We start from the raw sequence: 23,862 nt of genomic DNA, 5'->3' as shown, positions 1-23,862 counted from the left end.
TCAGATAGGGATTTAGGATCAAATTACCCTTTAAGTTACTTTTAGTTAGATTTATTATAGAGCCCCTTTTTATCCAAGTGGATAAAATGGTATGCCTCCTTAGGGAAAATCTAGGTGGATTTAGCAAAGCAAAATCTGCTGGGGTCCAACCCCAGCGGGTCCAGGGGTTCCCAAAGGTGTGGACGGAGCCGACGAAGAAGGAATGACACGGAGACAGCCTTCAGTTGATCAGCAGCCTAGTCAGGACCTCTAGCCAGGATCTCCAGCCAAAGTTCTGGTTAGGATCTGGTCAGGATCTGATGATTATTGTCTTGTTACATCTGTATTTATACCAGTCGATTTTAATCCTGTCAATTTCTATTGCAAAGGTTAGGGCGTTTCTTATCTCCATTCCAGGGAGTAAAGATTATGTAGCTTAAGCGTGATTGTTTGTAGTTAAAGTGATTAACTACCCGCCTGGCACTTAGTTAAGGGGTTGTATCCCCTCCCTAACCTCAGGGAAAATCCCCACCTGGGGAAACAACTGTTCTCGGAGAGGTGACCTTGGTTAAAACACATGGCGCTAAGGAGAGCAAACATATTAAGAACAATATGCTATATATGCCAGGTCCCTTGAAACATATGCTGTGCAGATGTTTCTTTCCTGCAGCGACTGTGTCAAGCAGCAAGGATGGACTGGCTTCCGGCAAAAATCTACCATAATCAATTATACATATCTATGTGGTTAATCTGTTTTTAATTGAGCTCCATTGTTGTTATATATTTAGTTTAAAAATGAGAATAGGTACAAACACCACGATTGTTTACAACACAAATATGCAGCTTGCAGTTTTAGAAGATCCACTGGCAAGACTTAAAGCTAAAGTGTTTAATTTTCAGACTTATTATTTTCTTTACACTTTTGTTCATGATTTCTTTGCTTTCTGAATGTCACAAATCCAGCTATTTAGCTCATGCAACATGGCAGCTGAATGGGCATACCATTAAGTTTTTATTAAAAAGAGATTCTTTCTTGTTTCTATTTATTTCCCCACTAAACAAAAGGCAATTTCACACTTGCCTTTTGATTACTGAAGGAATTCTTTAGTATTTTATTGAAAAAAGTAGGCTGTAATTTCTTTTCATGCACAAGTCTATTTTTATCTTTCTCCCACATAAAAGGTATATCACAAGAAAAAAAAGCCTAATTTATTTTTGAGGGATTACTAATGTTGAAAATGTTGATATAAGAACTTCCAAACCTATGGAGAATTTTTGTAAGCATTTACTTGAGTCTATTTGAGCCAAACAGATGACATGCCTGGAAGCAAGATTTCAAATGCTCCAGAGAAAGACAGTTTTACAGTTTTCTTTTATGCATTTGGAATTTAGGAGAGAACTAAGGAAGATTACAAAAAAGTGAGAGAAAGCACAGCAGGGAACAGGAAGGGGGAGGGATTTCTATGATTACATCAAGCATGTCAAACTCGCAGACCACGGGCCACATGAGGCCCACAACAAATATTTCTGTGGCCCAGCCAATACAATGGTATGGAAAAATGTAAAAAATGTTTCAATAAAAATTTCATAACTTAAGTTTTACAATATCCTGTTATACATAATCCTATATAATAAAAGGCTAATATGCAAATCAACCGAACAGCATAACGACCAGTCACTATAAGGCAGATGCTCAATGCAGGAGCTGCCCCTGGTGGTCAATGCGCTCCCACAGGGGTAGCGTCGCTCAGCCAGAAGCCCAGCTCATGGCTGGCAAGTGCAGCAGCAGTGGCTGGATCCTCTCCCACCCCCACAGCAGCGCTAAGGATGTCTGACTGATGGCTTAGGCTCACTCCCCCCGGGACATCCCCTGAGGGCTCCCAGACTGTGAGAGGGTGCAGGCCAGGCTGAGGGACCCCCTCCCCCGAGTGCATGAATTTTATGTACTGGGCCTCTAGTCTATAATAATAAAAGTGCAATATGTTAATTAGACCGGAAGTCTTCCAGACATCATTCCGGACGTCCTTCCTGACAAAACAGGGGCCAGAGGGAAGCCAGCCAGGTCCTGGGTGCCTGCGGGCAGCCTGGGGGAAGCTAGCCGGGTCCCAGCTGCCTGCTGGTGGCCTGGGGAAGCCAGCTTGGGTCCCAGGTGCCTGCCAGCAGCAAGAGGACAGAAGCTTGGGTCGAGGGTGCTGGAGGGAAGCAGGTGCCGGCAGCCGGGGGAAGGAAGGCCTACTCTTGCATGAATTTTCATGCATCAGGCCTCTAGTTATTAATAACGAACTACAATGTTCACTAATGACTGATTACTATAATCGTGTTGCATTCATTTCCCTTACATGCCTTACGCACAGGTGCACCATTTCTCTCCACTAATACTACCAGCAAATATTTTAGCAGCTGATTGCCACGTCATTAGTCTTGAACTGACTTGTTTGATGTGTGCAACAGGAAATATCTTGCTTTTGGAGAACAAGAAAGATAGGTTTATTTGCATTGCGCTTCTTAATTTGTGTCTGGTAAATTAATGTTCAAGAAAAAATATTGATTTTTATTAAAATGTTCTATTATTTTATGTTAATAATTACTCATTTATTTCAGCCCTTTGTATTCAGCATGTCTCTAAATAAACCTACATTTCTATGAAAATTGAAGCTTTTGGGGTTTTTTTGTGGCGTACATAAACTTAAACCTTATTTATTTGGCCCGTGTTAGCCTTTGAGTTTGACATGCTTGGATTATCAGATGGTTATGCCTTAAAGGGGTCTGAACAGAGAATGACTCTGGAATTTCAAAGGTGTGTTCATCTAGATGCCCAAGAACAACCTAAATGTCCTTATTAAAAAAAAAAATAGCTAATTTATCTACCATTTTCTTCAACAGCTCATAAGATTCCCCCCAAAAAGAAGAAAATAATGATATGTGCAGAAAACAGTTACCCTTGGCCATTCTCAAATAGCTTGGAAATATAACTAAAATCAAGAAAGATCAGCACTATTTACATAATAAGTCTAATAAATGTGATATTAAAGGTAAAGAAAGCTTAAGACTTAAAAGTGTAGGCAAACATATTACTTTTTAAAATTTCTCATCCTAAAATAATATGCAGTTACCTGATGACTCCAGCTCAGTGAATAGTTTGTTTCTAAAATTCCCCAAATTCTTATTTATTTTGCTAAATTTCACTGGCTGTGTATTTGTGTAACATTATAATACAACAGAGGCTGCTAGAGCAGGAAGGCTTTCAGAACTGACTGTTGAACGTATGTGTCGGGCAAATCGATGTCTCTGATACTTAATATGCTGGAGGTCTTAAGGAATTTGCTCAAGGTCACAGCTCCTTAGTGACCAAAGCAGGACTGGTCCAGCCTCAGAAGTACTGGTTCAGTGGCAAGTGCTCCTTCATTCCTGCTGCTTAGGTAGCCTGGGAGAGTTGGGGAAGAGAGGTGTCAATTGTCATAGATCTACGACCGAGGACAAATGTTGCATCACTTAATCAGAATGCAGTCCTTCATTGAGAAAAATCTCAAAGTGACATCTAGCAAAATACCCAGTCTCTATGGAGAAATTTAATTAAACTTTATACCAGCACAAATATTGTGAGGGAAAACAACTCAACTCCTCTGACATTTTTGCAAGTAGATTTAGTGGAATCCATTCTGTTTACTTTTACTGACATTTGTTTTTCAGTCAATTATCCCATGTGGTTATTTTTTTTTCCTTTCCTAATTTATTGCTAGCAATTTAGCCATAAGAATAAATACAAGTAATTTCTTTGGTACAAACACCGGAGCTAAGATTAATGAGAGTTGAAGAAAATAAACACTCATTTACCTCCGCATTTCTATTCCTCATAGTTCTGGTTTACTTATAAATCAGACCATTGGAAACACCAGAATCCAACTAGGAAGGATTTAACCTCAAATGCATCAGAGGTTTCTCCACATATAGCCCTTGTTAACATAAAAACATTCAAACCTGTAAAGAATTTTTGTGAGTTTATTTGAGCCAAACTGTCTACAATTGCTGGGAAGCAGAACCTCAACGAATTGAGATAATGCTCTGGAAAATGGCGGGTTACATCTATATTTATATAGATGTATTTAGAGGCCCAGTGCACAAAATTCATGCATGGGTAGGGTCCCTAGGCCTGGCCAGTGATCAGGGCCAATCTGTGGGACAACTGGCACCCCATTGGCACCCGCTTGTCTGGCCTGGAGCCTGTGGGCTGTGGGCAGCTCCTACATTGAGTGTCTGCCCCCTGGTGGTCAGTGCACATCATAGCAGCTGGTCGTTCTGCCGTTCAGTTGATTTGCATATTAGGATTTTATTATATACTAGAGGCCTGGTGCACAAAAATTTGTGCACTCGGGGGGGAGGGGTCCCTCAGCCCGGCCTGTGCCCTCTCGCAGTCTGGGACCCCTCAGGGGATGACCACCTGCTGGCTTAGGCCCACTCCCCGAGGGATTGGGCCTAAGATGGCAATGAGACATCCTTCTGGCAGCCTGGCAGCCCTCTGGGGATGTCCACTTGCCAGCAGGGAGCAGGCCTAAACTGCAGTCAGACATCCTTAGTGCTGTTGAGGAGGCAGGAGAGACTCCCACCACCATCGCTGTACTGGCAGCCTGGCTTGTGGCTGAGCAGAGCTCCTCCCATGTGAGAGCACCCTGACCACCAGAGGGCAGCTCCTGCATTGAGCGTCTGCCCCCTGGTGGTCAGTGTGTGTCATAGTGACCAGTCATTCCCAGTCCTTCTGCTGCTAGGGTCAGTTTGCATATTACCCTTTTACTATATAGGATAGAGGCCTGGTGAATGGGTGGGTGCCGGCTGGTTTGCCCTGAAAGGTGTCCCGGATCAGGGTGGGGCTCCCGCTTGGGTGCATGGCCAGCCTGGATGAGGGGATGATGGCTGTTTGCAACTGGTCACACCCCCTTCAGGGTGGGGGTCCCCACTGGGGTGCCTGGCCAGTCTGGGTGAGGGGCTGAGGGCTGTTTTCAGGCTGGTGGGTGACTGAAGCTCCCAACCTCTCCTTTTTTCTTTTTTTTTTTTATTCTGGGATTTATTTACCTTCTATGGCTGTCACTGGAACTGAGAGCCGGCTTTAGCTCTGAGGCTCGGCTCCAGCTCTGAGACCTTGGCTGCTGAAAGCAGGTATCTGGGTTTGTTTGGCTTCTATAATTGAAACACTGTTTCAGCTCCAGCTCCGAGGCCGACTGGCAGAAAGCAGGTTTCTGGGGTTTGTTTAGCTTCTATATTCACAACATTGTTTCTTAGAGTGAAGCTCAGAGGCCGACAGCAGCAGGCGGGGAACCTTGGCTTCCTCCATCACTGGAGCAAGCAAGCCTCCTGTTCGCTTCAGCTGCCTGGCTGCCGGCCGCCATCTTGGTTGGCAGTTAATTTGCATATCTCCCTGATTAGCCCATTGGAAGCGTGTCAGAGGTACGGTTAATTACCATGTTTGTCTATTATTAGATAAGACTAGTAGCCCGGTGCATTAAATTTGTGCACATTAAAAGGGAATTAATTGCCCTAACTGGTTTGGCTCAGTGGATAGAGCATCAGCCTGCGGACTCAAGGGTCCCAGGTTCGATTCCGGTCAAGGGCATGTACCTTGGTTGTGGGCACATCCCCAGTGAGGAGTGTGCAGGAGGCAGCTGATCAATGTTTCTCTCTCATCAATGTTTCTAACTCTCTATCCCTCTCCCTTCTTCTCTGTAAAAAATCAATAAAATATATTTTTTTTAAAAAAGGGAATTAATTAGTGGAGATATTTTGATATTGCTATTTGCCCTTTCTCTATAATAGAAGTGTGAGAGATGAAAGGACATTAGTAAAATATATATGAAAATAATATATAAATTTATTAATAAGTAAACAGTAACAAAAGGATATAACAACAGGCATGATATAAAAACGACAAAAACATGATATGGAAACAACAAAAACATAATATGAAAACAACAGAAACATGATATAAAACAACAGTGATGCAAACAATGACTGATAAAGTGATTAAACTTATTCTAATATCTCCCTGTACACCACATTAAGAGTGAAAACACTTTCAGAGTGCTTGACTAATTTCCCTTGTGATGAAGTATTTAGAACTTTAACTGTAACGTCACATGCTCTACAAACTCGTGAGAAAGCAACATATAACTGACCATGTGCGAAAATGGGTTCAGGTAGGAATATGACTACTTTGTCTAGAGTTTGTCCTTGTGATTTATTAATAGTCATCACAAATGCTGGCATCACGGGGAACCGTCGTTGAATCAATTTAAATGGGAGGCCAGTGTCAGATGGGTACAAATTAATTCTTGGAATCAGAACAGCCTCTCCCTCTGCAGATCCTGTTAACACTTCAGCTTCAATAATGTTAGGTCATAATCTTTTGATAATAAATCTGGTACCATTACAAAGACCCCATTCACTATTGAGATTTCTCAATAGCATGATGATTGCACCCACTTTCAATTTTAATTTATGACACGGCATTCCCGAAGGAGTAATACTATTAACACCTTTCGTACCGCTCACGAGTTTTCTCGTGTTTCATGCGCCATCTGTTATGGATCTTAGATGCCAACACACTGTCTTGTCCACATCGAATGAAGCGATCTCATTGGTGGAAACCGTGCAGGTCAATCTACGAAAAACTATATAATTGCACGAACCCATAAAGCATTGCAGCTACATTGTATTTTGGTCATTCAAATAGTCTTCATCTTCAAGTTCCTGGCGCTTTTAGAAAATATTTTACACAGTACCATACGTTAAAAAGTACTAGGAACTTTAATTGTTTAATTGTTTAATTGTTTTTGTAAATAAAAATGTTATAATTATTGAAAAACAACACCTAAAGTGCATTATGATCTGTAGTTATGATGATTTAAATAACGTGCAGTTTGCCCAAAAATATGTGGTCCCTGGCGTATGTCTTAGAGATTTCTATGTGGTACGAAATGTATTAAGAAATTCAATGGGAAAATTTTCCTTTTCAGCATCATCTGTGGAATCAATGGAATCATCACTCAAATATGTGTGAAAATCTCCATCGAGTATATCCAAGTTTTCTTCATTTAATTTTTGAACATGCTCATTTTTTGGACAAAGAATTGCACGTTTAGATATATTTTTAATATTATCTATAGCAGTGGTTCTCAACCTTGACTGCACATTAGAATCACCTGGGAATCTTTTTAAAATCCTGATTCCTGGGCCCCATCCTCCGGAAATTGTTTCTTTGTTATGGGGTGGGGCCACAACATTAATAACAAAGAAACAGAATTTCCAGAGGATGAGGCCCAGAAATCAGGATTTTAAAAAGATTCCCAGGTGATTCTAATGTGCAGCCAAGGTTGAGAATCACTGATCTATAGATATAGTATTTCCAAAGGTAGCTTCACTAATAGATCCATTACAAATCATTTCACTTCCATGCTCTGCTCCGAGGTCGGGTTCCTGCCTGAAACCTCACCCTCCAGGAAACAGCTGGGGGAGGGTGCAGCCGTTTCCAAGACGACCCCTGCAGGACTGACTTCCTTCCAGTTGGTCGCGGTTCTGGCCATGATGTTACATCCAAGGTTTCTATATAAGTAGACTAGAGGCCCGATGCATGAAATTCTTACAAGAGTAGGCCTTCCTTTCCCGGGCTGCTGGCACCAGCTTCCCTCCAGCTACCAGCAAGCACCTGGGACCTGGGCTTCCCTCGCAGCCCCAGCTTCATCAGGGAGGTAATCCAGAAGGACATCTGGTCTAATTAGCATATTACACTTTTATTATTATAGAGGACTAGAGGCCCAGTGCACAAAATTCATGCACTGGGGGGGGGGGTGTCCCCTCAGCCCAGCCTGCACCCTCTCCAATCCAGGACCCCTCAGGGAATGTCCTACTGCCATTTAGGTCTGACTGGCAGTCGGACATCCCTCTCACAATCCTGAACTGCTGGCTTCTAATCGCTCACCTGCCTGCCTGCCTGGTTGCCCCTAACTGCCCCCCTGATGGCCTAGTCACCCCCAACTGTCCCCTCCCTGCCAGCCTGGTTGCTCTTAACTGCCCCCCTCCCCCCGCCGCCAGCCTGGTCACCCCCTACTGCCCCCTGCCCACCAGCTTGGTTGCCTCTTACTGCCCCCCTGCTGGCTTGGTCGCCCCCAACTGCCCCCCTCTGCTGCCCCTAATTGCCCCCTGTCGACCTGGTTGCCCCCAACTGCCCGTCCTGCTGGACTGGTTGCCCCCAACTGCTCTCCCGAGTGGCTGGTCACCCCTCATGGACCCCCCACTGGCCTGGTCACCCCAAGCAACCTGCTTGTTCTGTCATTTGGTCGTCCCTCACTAACCCCCCTGCCATCCTGGTTGCCCCATGCAACCGGCCTCCCCTATCCCCCAGTGTCTTGTGTCCATTGGTCATTCTTTTTTTTTTTTTTATTTTATTGATTTTTTTACAGAGAGGAAGGGAGAGAGATAGAGAGTTAGAAACATCGATGAGAGAGAAACATCGATCAGCTGCCTCTTGCACATCTCCTACTGGGGATGTGCCTGCAACTCAGGTACATGCCCTTGACCGGAATCGAACCTGGGACCCTTGAGTCCGCAGGCCGACGCTCTATCCACTGAGCCAAACCGGTTTCGGCCATTGGTTATTCTTATATGCATGCATATAAGTCCTTCAGTTGATCTCTTAAACGCCCCCTCCAAACCCTCCCCAGGCTTCCCACTGTAGTTTGACAGTCTATTCAATGCTGCTCTGCCTCTGCATCTATTTTTGTTCATCAGTTTATATTGGTCTTTATTATCCATTTCAACCTCACTGGGGCTGTCCCCACCTCACCGGGGCCATTTCAGCCTCACCAGGGCCATTTCGGCCTCACCTGGGATGTTTTGGCCTCATTGGGGCAGTGTCTACCTCACCGGGGCTGTCTTGACCTCTCTGGGGGCATCCCGACCTCACCGGGGCCGTATCAGCCTCACCGGGGCCGTCCCGACCTCACTGGGGCCATCCCGGCCTCACCGGGGCAACACGAAGTTTGGCATTCTGTCTTTTTTTGGGCAGCTCCTTGCTGGACAAAATCTCCAGGCATTCTTGGTGGCTGAATATCTGGTATGCTTGCTTGGATTTCATTTTCTACTAAGTGCACAGTCTGCTTGTCTGCTGTCTCCCAGCGTCCCGTGTGAGACTGGAACTGGTGGACGTGCTTGTGCGTTTGCTGGTACAGCGGTTCCATGTCACCGGCCCAGCCTGGTCTGGCTCCAACTTCCTCCAAACCTGATTCTGCTTCTTGAGTGTGTCTCTTTTGGATGCGAGGAGTTGATATCTGCAGTTTGTTGGGTTGGGCTCTGTACTTGGTGCCTCTGCACATCCTACTCAGTCTCAATGCTCTTCTTTCTTTCCGTCCAGTTGTAGAGTTTTCCCATGGTTCCGAATGATAGTTGTTTGTCCTATAGTTGGTAGTTTTGATGTTGTTGTGGGAGGCAGCATGCACAGGTCTCTTCCTTACGCCGCCATCTTGGTTCTCCTGGGTCTGCTTCTTGAGTGTGTCTCTTATGGGTGCGAGGAGTTGAAGTCTGCAATTTGTTGGGTTATGCTGCAAAAGCGCAGGTGGGTCTTTTTGTGCACCTGGCACCGCTTGGATGGGGATGTAAATTGAGTAGGGCAGGGTCTCAAGGAGTCGCCAGGGTGGAGCAAATAGCAATGGCGGCGTCTCCCGGCTCCTCGCCTCCCTGGGACTCCGGGACTTCGCGTCCCTCAGTGCCGGCGAGCAGCTGCACTCCAGAGACTCCCTCGCTTTCCCACCGCTACAAGGCCGTGCCACCTCTCCCCGTGGGGTCTGGGGCCTCAGAGACCCGCCCCGAGCAAGCCCAGAGGATTCGAGAGTTTGTAACCCCCTTTGATTGAAAAAAACCGCGCATCCAGTTGCAGCCCGCCTGGCGCGGGACTCTGTACCTCTGTTCTTGGCGCCTCTGTAGCTCCTACTCAGTCTCACTGCGCTTCTTTCCTTCCTTCCAGTTGTAGAACTTCCACTGGGCCAACTTCCCCATGGTTCTGAATGGCAGTTGTTTGTCTTACAGTTGGTAGTTTCAATGATGTTGTGGGAGGCAGCACGCACAGGTCTACACCCTATGCCGCCATCTTGGTTCCATATCATAGCTGCTTTTAGTTAAAGTTTAATTTTAAACCATGCTTTGTGGTTACTTTAGGTCTCTGAGTCTGCAAGACTGTTATGCAGGCCTTTCCTGAGTTTGTCAGGTTAGCATGTGGCCCCTTTCATCCACACCCTAAAACTTTAGAAAGGAACACTTTACTGGACTAGTCATCTGCCAGATAACTAAATATGGCAGGCATTTTTATATCTTACTCATCTATCTCCAATGTTTGTATACCTTTATTTTGAAATATTCTGTGAAGTCTTGGAAGGCTCCAAAAGCCTTTATTACCAAAAAAAAAAAATTCTATTCTTTTTTTATTACATGGGATCTCATTAAGTGGACATTAATTTTTAAGAGGTTGAAAAATATGTAGTGCAGAGCAATGTGGCTCAAATTCTAACAATGACATGAATCACCTGGCGATTATGTTAAAATGTAGGTTCAAATTCAATAGATTCAGAGTGGGCCTGAGAGTCCACATTTCTAACAAGTTCTCAGGCTAGACCTTAGTCAGCACTTTAAATGGGAAAGTTGGAGAGGAAAGGAAATTGACTTGGAGCTGGGGAGACCAGGACTGAAACTGACTTAATTGGTTCCTCACAGTGAGAACCTGAGATAGCCCACCCCTCTGCCAGAGCCCTCTTTCTTTCCCTACAACACTCAGAGCCTCCCCATCAACATCTGCCTTGGACCCACTGAGACTGACCTCACCATGCCCTTGATCCACTCCACAACAGTCTTTCAAGATAGGTATCATTATTTGCACTTCATATATAGAGAAATGGAGGTCAGGATTCTAGATTGTTTACCCAAAGTTGCCAAATAATAAATGGTAAAGCTGATATTCAAACCCAAGTCTGTTTAATGCTAAAAGACCTTTTTCATCCAACCTCCCATTCATTTTCTTCCTTTTTCTACATTTGCCAATCTATTTATTTTTTTAATTGAATGTATTGGGTGACATTGGTTAACAAAATCATATAGGTTTTAGGTGTGCAATTCTATAATACATCATATGTACATCGTATTGTGTGTTCATCACCCAAGGTCAAGTCTCCTGCCATCTCCATTTATGGTCCCTTTACTCTCTTCTACCTCCACCCAACCCCCTTTTTCTCTGATAATCACCATACTGCTGTCTGTGTCTATGAGAGGTTGTTGGTTGGTTTGGGGGATTTTTTTTGTTTAATCTTTTCACCTTATTCACCCATCTCCCTAGCCCCCTTCTCCTCTCACAGTTATCAGTCTGTTCTTTGTATCTATGAGTCTCTTTCAATTTTGTTTGTTAGTTTGTTTTGTTCACTAAATTCCACATATAAGTGAAATCATATGGTAATCTTTCTAAGACTGGCTTATTACACTTAGCATAATACCCTCTGGGTCTATCCATGCTGTCACAAGAACCCCAAAGATTCTACCAAAAAGCTACTTACTAGAACTGATAAACAAATTCAGGAAAATAACAAGATATAAAATGAATATCCAGAAATCAGTTGCATTTTTATATATCAGTAATGAACTATCATAAAGGGAAACTAAGAAAACAATTTCTTTACAATGGCATAAAAAACACCTAGGAATAAATGTAACCTAGGATGTAGAAGACCTATACTTGGAAAATTATAAGACACTGAAGAGGACACAAATATATGGAAGCATACACTGTGTTCATGGATAGGAAGAATTAACATCATTAAAATATCTATACTCCCCAAAGCAATCTATAGGTTCAATGCAATTTCTATCAATATACCAATGGTATATTTCACAGAAGTAGAACAAATATTCCAAACATTTCTATGGAACCTCAAAAGACCCTGAATAGCTACAGCAACCTTGAGAGAGAAGAACAAAGTTGGAGGAATCATGCCACCTGATATCAAACTATACTACAATGCCTTGTAGACAGCATATATATGGGTCTTATTTTCTTATCCACTCAGCTACCCTGTCTTTTGATTAGAGTATTTAAGCTATTTACATTTAAAGTGATTATTAATATGAATATATTTATTTCCATTTTATTCTTTTAACTATGATCCTCTTTTTATTCTTTTTAATATCTTTCTTCTTCTCAATAGTGATTGATTTTAGAGAGAGAGAAAAGGAGGGAGAGAGAGAGAAAAACATTGGTTTGTTGTTCCAGTTATTTATGCATTCATTGGTTGATTCTTGTATGTGCTATGACCAGAGATCAAACCCACAACGTTGGTGTATCAAGACAATGCCTTAACCAACTGAGCTACCTGGCCAGGTTTTTATTCTTTCTTTTCTTAAAGAAGGCCCTTTAACATTTTTAGTAATACTGGCCTGGTAGTAATGAATTCCTTTAGCCTTTTCTTATTTGGGGAGCTTTTTATTTCTCTTTCCATTTTTATATTATTTTTTTAATTCTTTCCATTTTTTTAATGGTTTTCATATAAAAATGATACAATTATTTTATTTTGCTTATATTCATGAGAACACAATATGGCAATAGCCAGGAATATACAGGGGAAAAGGATTTAATTTAATTTCACATGAAATAGATTTTCAAATATATCTGCAAACCAAATAATCAAAGCAATGTGGTACTACCACAATAATTTACAGGCAGACCAGTAGAGCAGAACAGTGTATATTTACACGTCTATATCTTCCTATGTATCTATGTATGTATATAACCACATATCTTTTTTTTTTTTTTTTGTTAATCCTCTCCTAAGGATATTTTTTCCATTGCTTTTAAGAGAGAGAGAAACCTATGTGAGAGACAAATTAGTTGGTTGCCTCCCAAACACACCCCAACTGGGGGCAGGGATCAAACCTGCTACCCAGGTAGGTGCTCGTGATCAGGAATTGAACTCAAGACCCTTTGGAGTATACGCCAATGCTCTAAACACTGAGGACAGCAGCCAAGGCTATCCAGGTATCTTTATATTTCTATCTATCTACCTACCTATATATCTATCTTCTATCCCTTCATTCATACATCCACCAACCCTGAAAGCTAAATAGGAGATTCACTTGCACCTGGAGCAAAAGGAAGGAATTTAGGTTTTTCCAAGAACAAATGCAGACACTACTTGGAGCAGCAGTGCTCCAAATTATAAAACATTTATTCCATGGAGGCCCTCGTTCAAATGAAATAGCTAAACTTAGAAAATATATTTTTATTTGAAATTAGTAATAAAGTCTCATAGAGATGTCAGAGTTAAATATACATGTATAAATATTGCCTGCTACATGATGCTGCCGACTCTCACATAAAGAATGGCAACTCCTTTCTCACACCAGATGTAGTATGAGTCCAGAGGTAGAGTTCTTGCAGAGAATGTAGGAGTCACAGGCTCATGGTGGCCCCCGACCACCTCTGGCAGACAGAAAATAAGGAAAGCAAAACTTATTTCTTCACAAATACGCAGTCCAGTGCAGTGTGCGCCTCACAGCTGCCCAATCATCTCTGTTGTTTCAAGATCCTTCCTTGCTTGGGGCTCCTAGAGGGAGTGGTACTGATGGTGTAGGGCAGTGATGGTGAACCTATGACATACATGTCAGAGGTTACACTCGAACTCATTTTTTGGTTGATTTTTCTTTGTTAAATGGCATTTAAATATATAAAATAAATATCAAAATATGTCTTTGTTTTACTATGGTTGCAAATATCAAAAAATTTCTATATGTGACACGGCACCAGAGTTAAGTTTGGGTTTTTCAAAATGCTGGCACGCCGAGCTCAAAAGTTTCGCCATCACTGCTGTAGGGGGACCCAATACAGGCTCAGATATATTTCTTCTCCCAGCAGGAACCTCTCTTCCCAGGTGTGTGGAGCTAATATTGAGAGTTCTGTCCCAATTCCCCGATTCCCAACACATCCTAGTCTGTATTGAGGAGGAGGAGGGCAAAGGAAGGAAGTAAAGCAATAAACAGGGACAGGGTGGAGGGCCCTGCAATGTACATAGATGCCAAAGACTTCTGTTGGGAAGTTCTCTGTCCCGCCACCTAAGAATGAACAAAGCTCAGTTGGAGTTTGAGTCAGAGGTGTCCCCCGAGGAAGATGAGCTGGAGCTGCTGGCATCTTCATCGCTACTGCTGGAGTCTGAGGAGCTGCTGCTTTCTGCCTTTCCCCCATGTTCCTTCTTTTCTTCAGATCCCCGTGAGGAATGAGAACAGTCCCCATTTGTCCCTGAATACGCTATCCCAGGAGCCTGTGGCCCCTGCTGTTTAAAATAGCCCGCAGCCTGAGTGCCAAAGCACTAGCTATGCTTTATGGAGATAATGCATCTGTTAGATAAGCTTTCATAAGGAATGAGCTCTATTGGTATTGGCCATTAATTCAATGTTAATAAATAAACAATATATATTAACTAAGATGTCTTTATTTTTTTGTGCCATTAATCACTATGCTTTAATTATGTTCAATTTGTAGCAAGGAACTTGGGGGTCACCACAACATGAGGAACTGTATTAAAGGGTCGCAGCATTAGTAAGGTTGAGACCACTGGTCTAAGGTTTATTTCTACCTCAATTGCTGGCCCCTACCCAGCCCGGCCCTGGTCCGGGCTTGGGCAGGAGGCAAACAACTGATGTGTTTCTCTCACATGGATTATTTCTGTCTTTCCCTCTCTCCCCCACTCTCTCTAAACATCAATGGGAAAATATCCTCGGGTGAGGATTAAAAAAAAAAAACAAAGGTGGGTAACCTGGTCAGAAGGTCAAATCTTCAAAGTGTTTCGAAGCTGCTTCTCCAGGAGGTTCGAATGAACGTCCTTGAGCATCTCCAGGAAGGCCTGCGGGGATGGTGCCTCCACATTCTGGAAGGTGTTCTGGACTCTGCCGAACAGGAAAAACTGTTTCGCCTCCAGCCAGATGAACCCGAAGTGGTTCTCATCAAACAGGATGAAGACTGCAAGGCAGCGCCTGTTGTAGGCGAAGTCATCCACGCCATAGAAACACATCCTGCAGGTTTCAGGGTAGTTCTGGTCTATTGAGCGCACGCCCACAGGCAGAACAAACGGGACAGGCTGCTCCTCCGAAGCTGCAGCCCCGGACTCCCCGACGCTGGGCTGGGCAGGGCTCTGCCAGGCATGGCCCTCGCTTTCCTCAGTCCCGTCTTCTTGCTGCTGCTGCTGCTGCTCCCGGATCACCTGCTCGTCAATCTCGTGGACCACGCGGGAGAGCTCGTTGAAGTTGCGGAAGATCTCGCCATCTGGCGGCTGGATGCGGCGCATGAGGTGGATTTGTAACGTCGCGATGGGGAATCCCGTGACCTTTGTGAACCTGGCATACTTCCCATGGAAGCTGAGCATGGCAATCGTTTGGCCGCCGGCATCGTATTTGCCTTGGAAGAGGCCTGGCCTGATGAGGTCATCCGAGTGGCTCGGCGGGAGGTAGAGGCGGCGGTAGGTCAGGCAGTGATATGGCGGTCCGTCCTTTCGGTGGTCTCTCTTGAACCACTGGATGCTAAACCTGTCCTTCTGAATCTGCAGGTGGCATTTGTGGGAAAATCTGTAGAAGGTGTCCATGTAGTACTCCACCAGGGCTAATTTCCACTCCGCCAGGCGAATTCTAAACAAGGGCTCGAATTCCATTGGGCCATCCACATCGGTGTTAAGGGGAGGCCAGCACGTCCAACCAGTAATGCATAAGCCATCCACCACGACATTCAGCAGTGTTCTATAGTCCTCAGTATCTAGCTGCCACAATCCCAAAATGTGTCTGTATGGGTGGAGCAGCTTCGCATAGACTTCTCGATAAGACATACCCCTCCTCTCCCGGTTCAGCAAGCTTTCAGGAACGCCAAACTCCTCCCTGCAGCGCCGTCTCCAGATGCTGTCAATGTGCAGGATGTGGTGGAATTTGGTGCAGGCCTGGGCCAGGCTGGGCAGGTCGGTGCCGGGGAGCGAGGCGAAGATCTCCACTAGCAGCTCGGGAGGCAGGCCCTGCAGCGAGCAGTGCGGGGGCAGCATGGGGCTCGAGATTCCTCCACTCCCCGCACAGCACCGCGCTGCTGCTTCCGCCTCGAGGTGCTTTTCTGCTAGGGCCGGCTTGCCTTCGGCTGCTGCCTTCTCAGCTGGGCCCTGGCACTCCTGACTACACCCCTTGCCCTTGGCCGCTGCTGTCTCAGATGGGCGCTTGTGCTTCTGAGGACACCGACATCCCCGCGAAGAGCCCCTCGAAGAGCCCACGCCGCAGAGGCAAGCGCACTGCTCCATGCCTCCACACTTAACAGCCACCATAAAGTGGGCTGCCACCCCTCCGCAGGGTTTTAAGCTGGCTGGGTCCGCCCTAGAGTCCAGCCACTCCCCCCAGGGCCTAGCCACACCCTCTCAGAGAGGAGCCAATTGTAGGACTTTAAACCCATACCCATTAACGGTCGCCTCCCTTTCCCAGTGCCCCCTCCCTGTCCTCCTGCCCTAGCCCCAGGCAGTCACTAATCTGCTTTCTGTAGGGAGATGCCTCCAGGGATATGCCTATGGGGGGTGGGGGGGAACATTTCACAGAAATGCAGTAAAGAAAACACACAACTGTGGTACATCTACACAATGGAATACTACGCTGCGGTAAAAAAGAAGGAACTCTTGCCATTTGCAACAGCATGGATGGAACTGGAGAGTATTATGCTAAGTGAAATTAGCCAGTCAGAGAAAGATAAATACCACATGATCTCACCACTTGTGGAATACAGAGAACAACATAGACTGATGAACAGGGACAGATCCCAATTCTTTCCATTTTTAAATGAAATGCTGAGTAAAGTGTTCTTGGTTGTAGATTCTGCCTTTACATCACTTTGAATATTTTGTGCCAATCTCTTCTGACCTGGAATGTTTATGTTGAGAAACCAGCCATCGATCTTATGGGAGTTCCATTGTAAATAATTGTCTTCCTCTTGTTGCTTTTAAGATTCTCTCTTGTCTTTAACTTTTGCCGTTTTAATTAGAATGTGTCTTGGTATGGGCCTGTTTGGGTTCATCTTGTTTGGGACTTTCTGCACTTCTTGGACTTGTGTGTCAATTTTCTTCACCAGGTTAGGAAAGTTTACAGTCATTATTTTTATTTTTTTAACCTTTTTTAAAAAAAAATTTAATCCTCACTCAAGGATATTTTTCCATTGATTTTTAGAGAAAGTGGAAGAGAGAGAGAAAGATGGAGAGTAGTATCGATGTGAGAGAAACACATTGATTGGTTGCCTCCTGCATGAGCCCCAACCAGGGTCCAGGTGAGGGAGGACCCCACAATCGAGGTACGTGCCCTTGACCAGAACTGAACCTGGGACTCTTTGGTCCACAAGCCAATGCTCTATCCACTGAGCCAAACTGGCTAGGGCTTCAGTCATTATTTCTTCAAATTGGTTCTCAATACCTTGCTCTCTCTTTTCTCCTTCTGGTACTCCTGTGACTTGTCGGAGACCACCTATCATCTTCACTAGCAGAGAAGAGTAGAGACCCCCAAAAGCAGGTGACCTTTGAAGCCCTAGCAAAGGTCAGAGTTGTGCACCACCCAGTTAATCTAGATAATGGTAGCTGAAGCAACCTCCCCACCTTTAATCATGTAAATCCTTATTGATAAGATAGTCTGCCTATTACTGGAAATTGCCTGTGGGTGGGCTAGTCTGTTTGTTACTGGAACTTGCCTGCCTAAGGGCTGTGCTATGGGTGTATCCCAGATCAATAAAAGGTTGGTGCGGCCTGAGCACCAGTGGAAGTCCTCCTCCTTGAGTTGGACTTGCCCACCTGGTCCCCCAATATTTCCAAATTATCTCATGTCTTTTCTCTTTCATTTGTGTGCGGCTCCTCTTCCAGACCTGAACCCTGAACCATGCAGGACGTGGAGGGAAACACACTCAACAGTGACTTGTATGTTGTTATACTTTATGTTAACCCTTAAACTATTTTGTTTTGTTTTGTTTTGTTTTTGCTGCTGTGATTGGGTGTTTCTTACACTTTGTCTTCCAAATCACTGACTGGATCCTCTGCCTCATCCAACCTACTGTTTATTCCTCCCAGCATATTCTTCTTTTCAGTTATTATACTCTTCATTTCTGACTGGTCATTTTATAAGGTTTCTATGTCCTTTTTCATGCTGCTTTAATTCTAATTAAGTTCCTTATAGTTCTCACTAGGTTCCTTGAGTGTCCTTAAACCATTTCTTTGAACTCTATATCTGATTAATTGCTTGCATCCATTTCATTTAGCTCTTTGTCTGGAGATATCTCCTATTCTTTTATTTGGGGCATGTTTCTTTGTCTCCCCACTTTGGCTGCCTATTTGTGTTTGTTTCTATGTATTAAATAGATCTGCTATGACTCCAAGTCTTCATGGGGTGACCTTATGTAGTCTAGTGAGGGTCTAGTGCAGCCGTGGGCAAACTACGGCCCGCGGGCTGGATCCGGCCCGTTTGAAATGAATAAAACTAAAAAAAAAAAAAAGACCGTACCCTTTTATGTAATGATGTTTACTTTGAATTTATATTAGTTCACACAAACACTCCATCCATGCTTTTGTTCCGGCCCTCCGGTCCAGTTTAAGAACCCATTGTGGCCCTCGAGTCAAAAAGTTTGCCCACCCCTGGTCTAGTGACATGGTCTCCTTGATCACCTGAAATGGGTGCTCCAGCAATGCATCTTGTGTGGGTTATGTAGACCGTCCTGTTGCAATTGAGTATTGGTTGCTATTGGCCTGTCCATATGTGGTGTCAACTCTCAGGCTGGCTGACTGTGAGGATCAACCCCGACCACAGTGTATTAGTATAAGCTCCTGTGCAGGTGCTGACCATACAAAGCCAAATTCACCTCAGCAGGGTTTGGTGCCTGCCAAGATCTCCCTTTGGGTCTTGTGAATGCCACTTGTGAAGCTAATTGAATCCTTCTCCGATGGTGCAGGCCAATGCCAGTCGCTGCTTGTGACTGGCCCTGGACAACGTGTTTGGAGCTACAAACACTTTTTGTGGCTGCCTCTACTGAGCCTTGGTGTGCACAGGAAAAACCAAGCTTCCCATTAAGGCTGGCTTTTACCCACACCAGACCTGGAGACAGGTCAGAAAAAGTCCCAAGGCACTCCAAAATCCACGTCTGCCTGCTTCCACCTGCCAGCTGCTTGTTAGGCTCAGTCACCGAAAGAGCCTGTCCAGATCTCTTCCTTGATGAGGGTGGGGCAGGCACTTAACTCAAACCTAGAAAAGCAGAAAGGACATTTTATGAACTCATATCACCAAAACCACATGCAGGATCAGGCACTGGATATCTCTCTTGCCTTTCCTTTTCTTTGAGCACTAATGCCTTTCCTACTCATGGCGTGCAGGTATTCTCCACTCGGTGGGAAAATAGCCATTGACGATTGCAAGTTTACCTCTTTCCAGGTTTATGACTTCAAAGGCAAAAATGGCTTCTCCTTCCAACTTCAGAATAAAGAAACACAGGGGAAGACCCAGGTATATCCCATGTGGCCCCCCTGACCTATCTTGCTGGCTTGAATGTCCAGACCTGAATTAACTGTTCATCTCTATAGCCAAAAAGCCAGGTCTCTGCAATAGCAGCCCCACCAGAAACACAAGTAAGATAGGGTGGGAAGCATTGTTAGTAGATTAAGGAATACAGAGCAGACAAAATAGCAGGTATCCACTACACCGATGACATGTATGCAAATAATTGAGCTTGTTAAAATGTGGATTGTGGTTCAAAAGGCCTGGGGCAGGTCCTGAGGTCCTATATATCTAAACATTTCCTTTCCACAGCCACAGCCCATGCTTTAAGTAGCAAGGCACTAGCTAACCTTTCCATGCATTGCCCACAACTATCTAATGCAGTCGATGCTCTAAAGCAGTGGTTCTCAACCTTCCTAATGCCGCGACCCTTTAATACAGTTCCTCATGTTGTGGTGACCCCCCAACCATAAAATTATTTCTGTTGCTACTTCATAACTGTAATTTTGTTACTGTTATGAGTCGTAATGTAAATATCTGATATGCAGGATGTATTTTCATTGTCACAAATTGAAAATAATTAAAGCATAGTGATTAATCACAAAAACAATATATAATTATATATGTGTTTTCCGATGGTCTTAGGCGACCCCTGTGAAGGGATCGTTCGACCCCCAAAGGGGTCGCGACCCACAGGTTGAGAACCACTGCTCTAAAGCATTGGGCTCACCAACAGGGACAGACGCAATCTCACATGCTTGTCTGAGTGCGGTGCCCTCTCAGGGCCGGCTGTGTCCCGTCACAACACTGAAATAGCAGAGGTGTTGCACGTCAGGATCGAGACATAATGGCAGAACTTTGTGATAAAAACACTTTACAATTTCATAGCACCTTCCATTCCAAAGTGCTTCAGAAGCTATATACATTCAGCACCACAGAAAGATGATAGAGGCAGGTTTGGGAGGGGGAGGGAGGAGAAGGTGATGAGGGATGGAATGGGGGTGGAGGCATATAAGCCAAGGACAGTGGGGTATTTCTCTGTTAACGGCAACACAGCACTAAAAATATTTTCAAAAAGAAAAGAAAGGAAAGAGAACTAAAATCTATAAGGTTCATGCTTAACCAAAGATACTGCATAGTTTGATGTTCAGAATTATTTTCTCAGTAACTTGCCACTGGTTATAGGTACTCTGAGCACAGAGGAAAAGGAAAGAAAATCTGAAATGAGCTAAACAAACACAAAGATTAAAAATATTACCAGGAAATCTATAAAGTCTGAATCTAGTAACTCCAGTTTGTATAGGCTATGTCAGTCTTCTTAATTAAACAATTAAGTTTTAAAATCCTAAAAGGCATCCTTCCATCACGTACTCTCTGGCACAGGAAATAGCTTTTTGTTTGCAAAGCATTTAGTAAAAGAACTGACTTTTCTAAGCATGACAGAATGTGAACATCTAACTTAACCTTACTACACCTGATGACAGTATGGGTAGTTCATATATGTTCTGAGGTGGGGGGGGGGGAGTTACTTTATGACAGAGCTTAGAAATGGAAACTTTTCATGACTCCTAGAGTGTTTGCCTTTTTTTAAAAATCCATTTTCTAGCTTGGCTGTTTCCCATTTGTAACCAGGGACTCCTGGGAGCTTCCATGAACTTGGAAGGAGTTCTAAAGTTCACTTCTTCTGACTCCATGCAGCTGATAAATGAAGACCCACGAGTTCCCACAAGACAGTTTCAAAGAGTCCGTGCTCCAGGCAGTATGTGGCCACCTGCCAGGGAAGCACATACCAAATTAAAAGGGCAAGGAGAGAAATCCTTTGGCTAGTTCATATCTCTTGGGGTTTCCAATGAACTCATTGCATTTGTCTCCCTTGTGAAATGTTTTGGTAAATGAGCTTATTTATGAACATTCACAAAACCCTCCAGATAACAAGGAAAAAGAGAGCAGAGATTCTTAGACCAGAAATCCATCTTTCCGCTTCCTTTTATTCACTGTCCTCCTGGTGTTTCTCCTCCCACTTTCACTTGAGACAAGGTGGTGAGACCTTCCTCAGCCAGAAGATAACTGGCTACTCCATCGGGAGCATGTAATCTTGAACCGCGTTATTACTGCTTTATCAGAGAGAAAATCGTGCTACTCGGACAGCCCACAAAGGTATTTCCCTGCATACATATTTTCTTTATCATGGAAATCCTCATTTTCATGAGAAAATACATTAGAATGACCGGTCACTCTTGCGGCTTTACTCTGTAATGTTGGGCTCCTGGCAAAGTTTTGCTCGAAAGCCTATTTTTATAAATGGTGGGAAGTAACTGATGCAGCTGGTTATCTCTCAGGATTCTGTCAGTTTCACAACTGGAAATGCTGCTGCCACGATCACTCCAAAGGAGGGTGGTGGTGACGTGTAGGCTTCAGATAAGGATTTACACTGAGAGGCCAGCTCCAGAAACAACACAAAAGATTATGGGCAGGAGACAGGCAAGGGAAAGGTACAGTCATAAAATTAGAGTTAATGCAATCTTGAAGATAAATGACTATGTTCCATTTCAGTCTGCTGTACAGTCAGTAATAGCATAGGAACCAGACTGAGTATATACCTTGTGAGTGGTAATAATCTAATATGCTAGCTTGGAATGAACAATATAAAAAGAAAGGAACGTTACTAGTTAAATGGAGTGTTTTAAGCAATGGAGTGTTTGGAATTCTATCCTCATTTGACTCATCATTTGAAGTACTGATAGTCTGTTCGCTTCTCAAAAGATTTGAGGTGGCTCAACATTTAACTAATGTCAACCGCATGAATATGAATCCGGGCACAGTTCTGGGAATCAGGGATTTGGAGTAATCAAAACAAGTATGCCTCTACTTCTTGACCTTACTATCTACCACTGTTCTCTAGTGTAACATGGAGAATAGACTACTGAAACTGGAATAGTACTATTCAGACCTGTATGGCCATTGAATCATCAACCACCAGTTGAACATCTACATACTGAGTGGAGGTGTTTCATTTAATAAAAAGTTACCACACCCATCTTTCTATTCTAACAAGTTTTCTTCTGCTATCTGAGTCCACATTCCTCAAAGACACTTTAACACAAATAATAAAATATTTTAAGAGCTCAGATGAACAGTTAAGTGCAAATCAATTTAACTCCATAAACATCACTGATTGTCCTGAAGTGTAAAGCGCATCTTGTTGTTCCCCAAAGCTGATGAAGACATGGCAACCACCCTTGGGTTGTTTCTAATTGCATTCAAGAGATATTTACAGAAGAACAAGAATAGAAGCAGAGTTCTGGCCAGTTTGGCTCAGGGGTTAGAGCATTGGTCCTGGGACCAAAGGATCATGGGTTCAATTCCCAGTCAAGGGCATGTACCTCAGTTGCAGACTTGATCTTCAGCCCTGGTCGGGGTGTGAATGGGAGGCAACCATTGATGTGTCTCTCTCAAATGGGTGTTTCTCTCTCTATCCCCCTCCTCTTTCTCTAAGAAAAATCAATGGAAAAAATATCCTCAGGTGAAGATTAAAATTTTTTTAAAGATTAGAAAGCAGAATAAGGTAGACAGTGCATAGAGGTTTAAACTTAGCTCTAGGTGCATGTGGGATCAAAAGGCTAACTTTAGCAGGACAGCTAGAGAACATACCTACACAAGTTGAAGTTTCAAGAATGCCATGAAGAATGAATGGATCTTATCAGTCGTGTTGGGTGAGGGCAGAAGAGTGCAACAGTTAACTGGCAATACAAAATGATGGTCAGAATTCTGGCATTCTCTTACTAACTGCATAACTATGAGTGAATAACAAAAGTTTCTCATTTGTGAGTGGGACTAAAAAGAGTACATCATAGAGATGTTATGAGTATTAAATAAGATAATTCACGTAAAGTATTTCACAGTGCCTGTTACATAGGATTCAATCAATATTAGTTTTTATTATTATTATGCAGTAAGAGTGGAGGATGGAAAGCTGGGAAGCGTATATTATGTTCAAGGAATAGCTGAAGAAGTGCACAGGGCTTATTGAAAAGGGAGGTTAAAGGATAGATTGTTGCCAAACCGGTTTGGCTCAGTGGATAGAGCGTCGGCCTGCGGACTGAAGAGTCCCAGGTTCGATTCCGGTCAAGGGCATGTACCTTGGTTGTGGGCACATCCCCAGTAGGAGGTGTGCAGGAGGCAGCTGGTCGATGTTTCTGTCTCATCGATGTTTCTAACTCTCTATCCCTCTCTCTTCCTCTCTGTAAAAAATCAATAAAATATATTAAAAAAAAAAAGGATAGATTGTTAAGAGCCTCAAAATACAAAAAATGTAATATTGTCTTTATTATGTAA

General features: G+C 43.8%; 1 protein-coding gene across 1 annotated transcript in view; it reads right to left on the bottom strand.

Moving 5' to 3' along the window:
• Nucleotides 1-16,319, bottom strand: part of LOC102441234 (nuclear respiratory factor 1-like) — an 18,084-nt gene extending 1,765 nt beyond the window's left edge. The window contains 3 exon segments of the mRNA XM_014463688.1: nt 1,800-1,808; nt 15,375-15,800; nt 15,975-16,319. Of these exon segments, the coding sequence (XP_014319174.1) occupies nt 1,800-1,808; nt 15,375-15,800; nt 15,975-16,319 (780 nt within the window).
• Nucleotides 16,320-23,862: the final 7,543 nt, after the last annotated feature.

This window comes from Myotis lucifugus, unplaced genomic scaffold, assembly GCF_000147115.1.
Source record: "Myotis lucifugus unplaced genomic scaffold, Myoluc2.0 scaffold_217, whole genome shotgun sequence".
Lineage (NCBI taxonomy): Eukaryota > Metazoa > Chordata > Mammalia > Chiroptera > Vespertilionidae > Myotis > Myotis lucifugus.
Note: the sequence above shows the minus strand (reverse complement) of the source record. Positions and strands in the feature narration are given on the sequence as shown.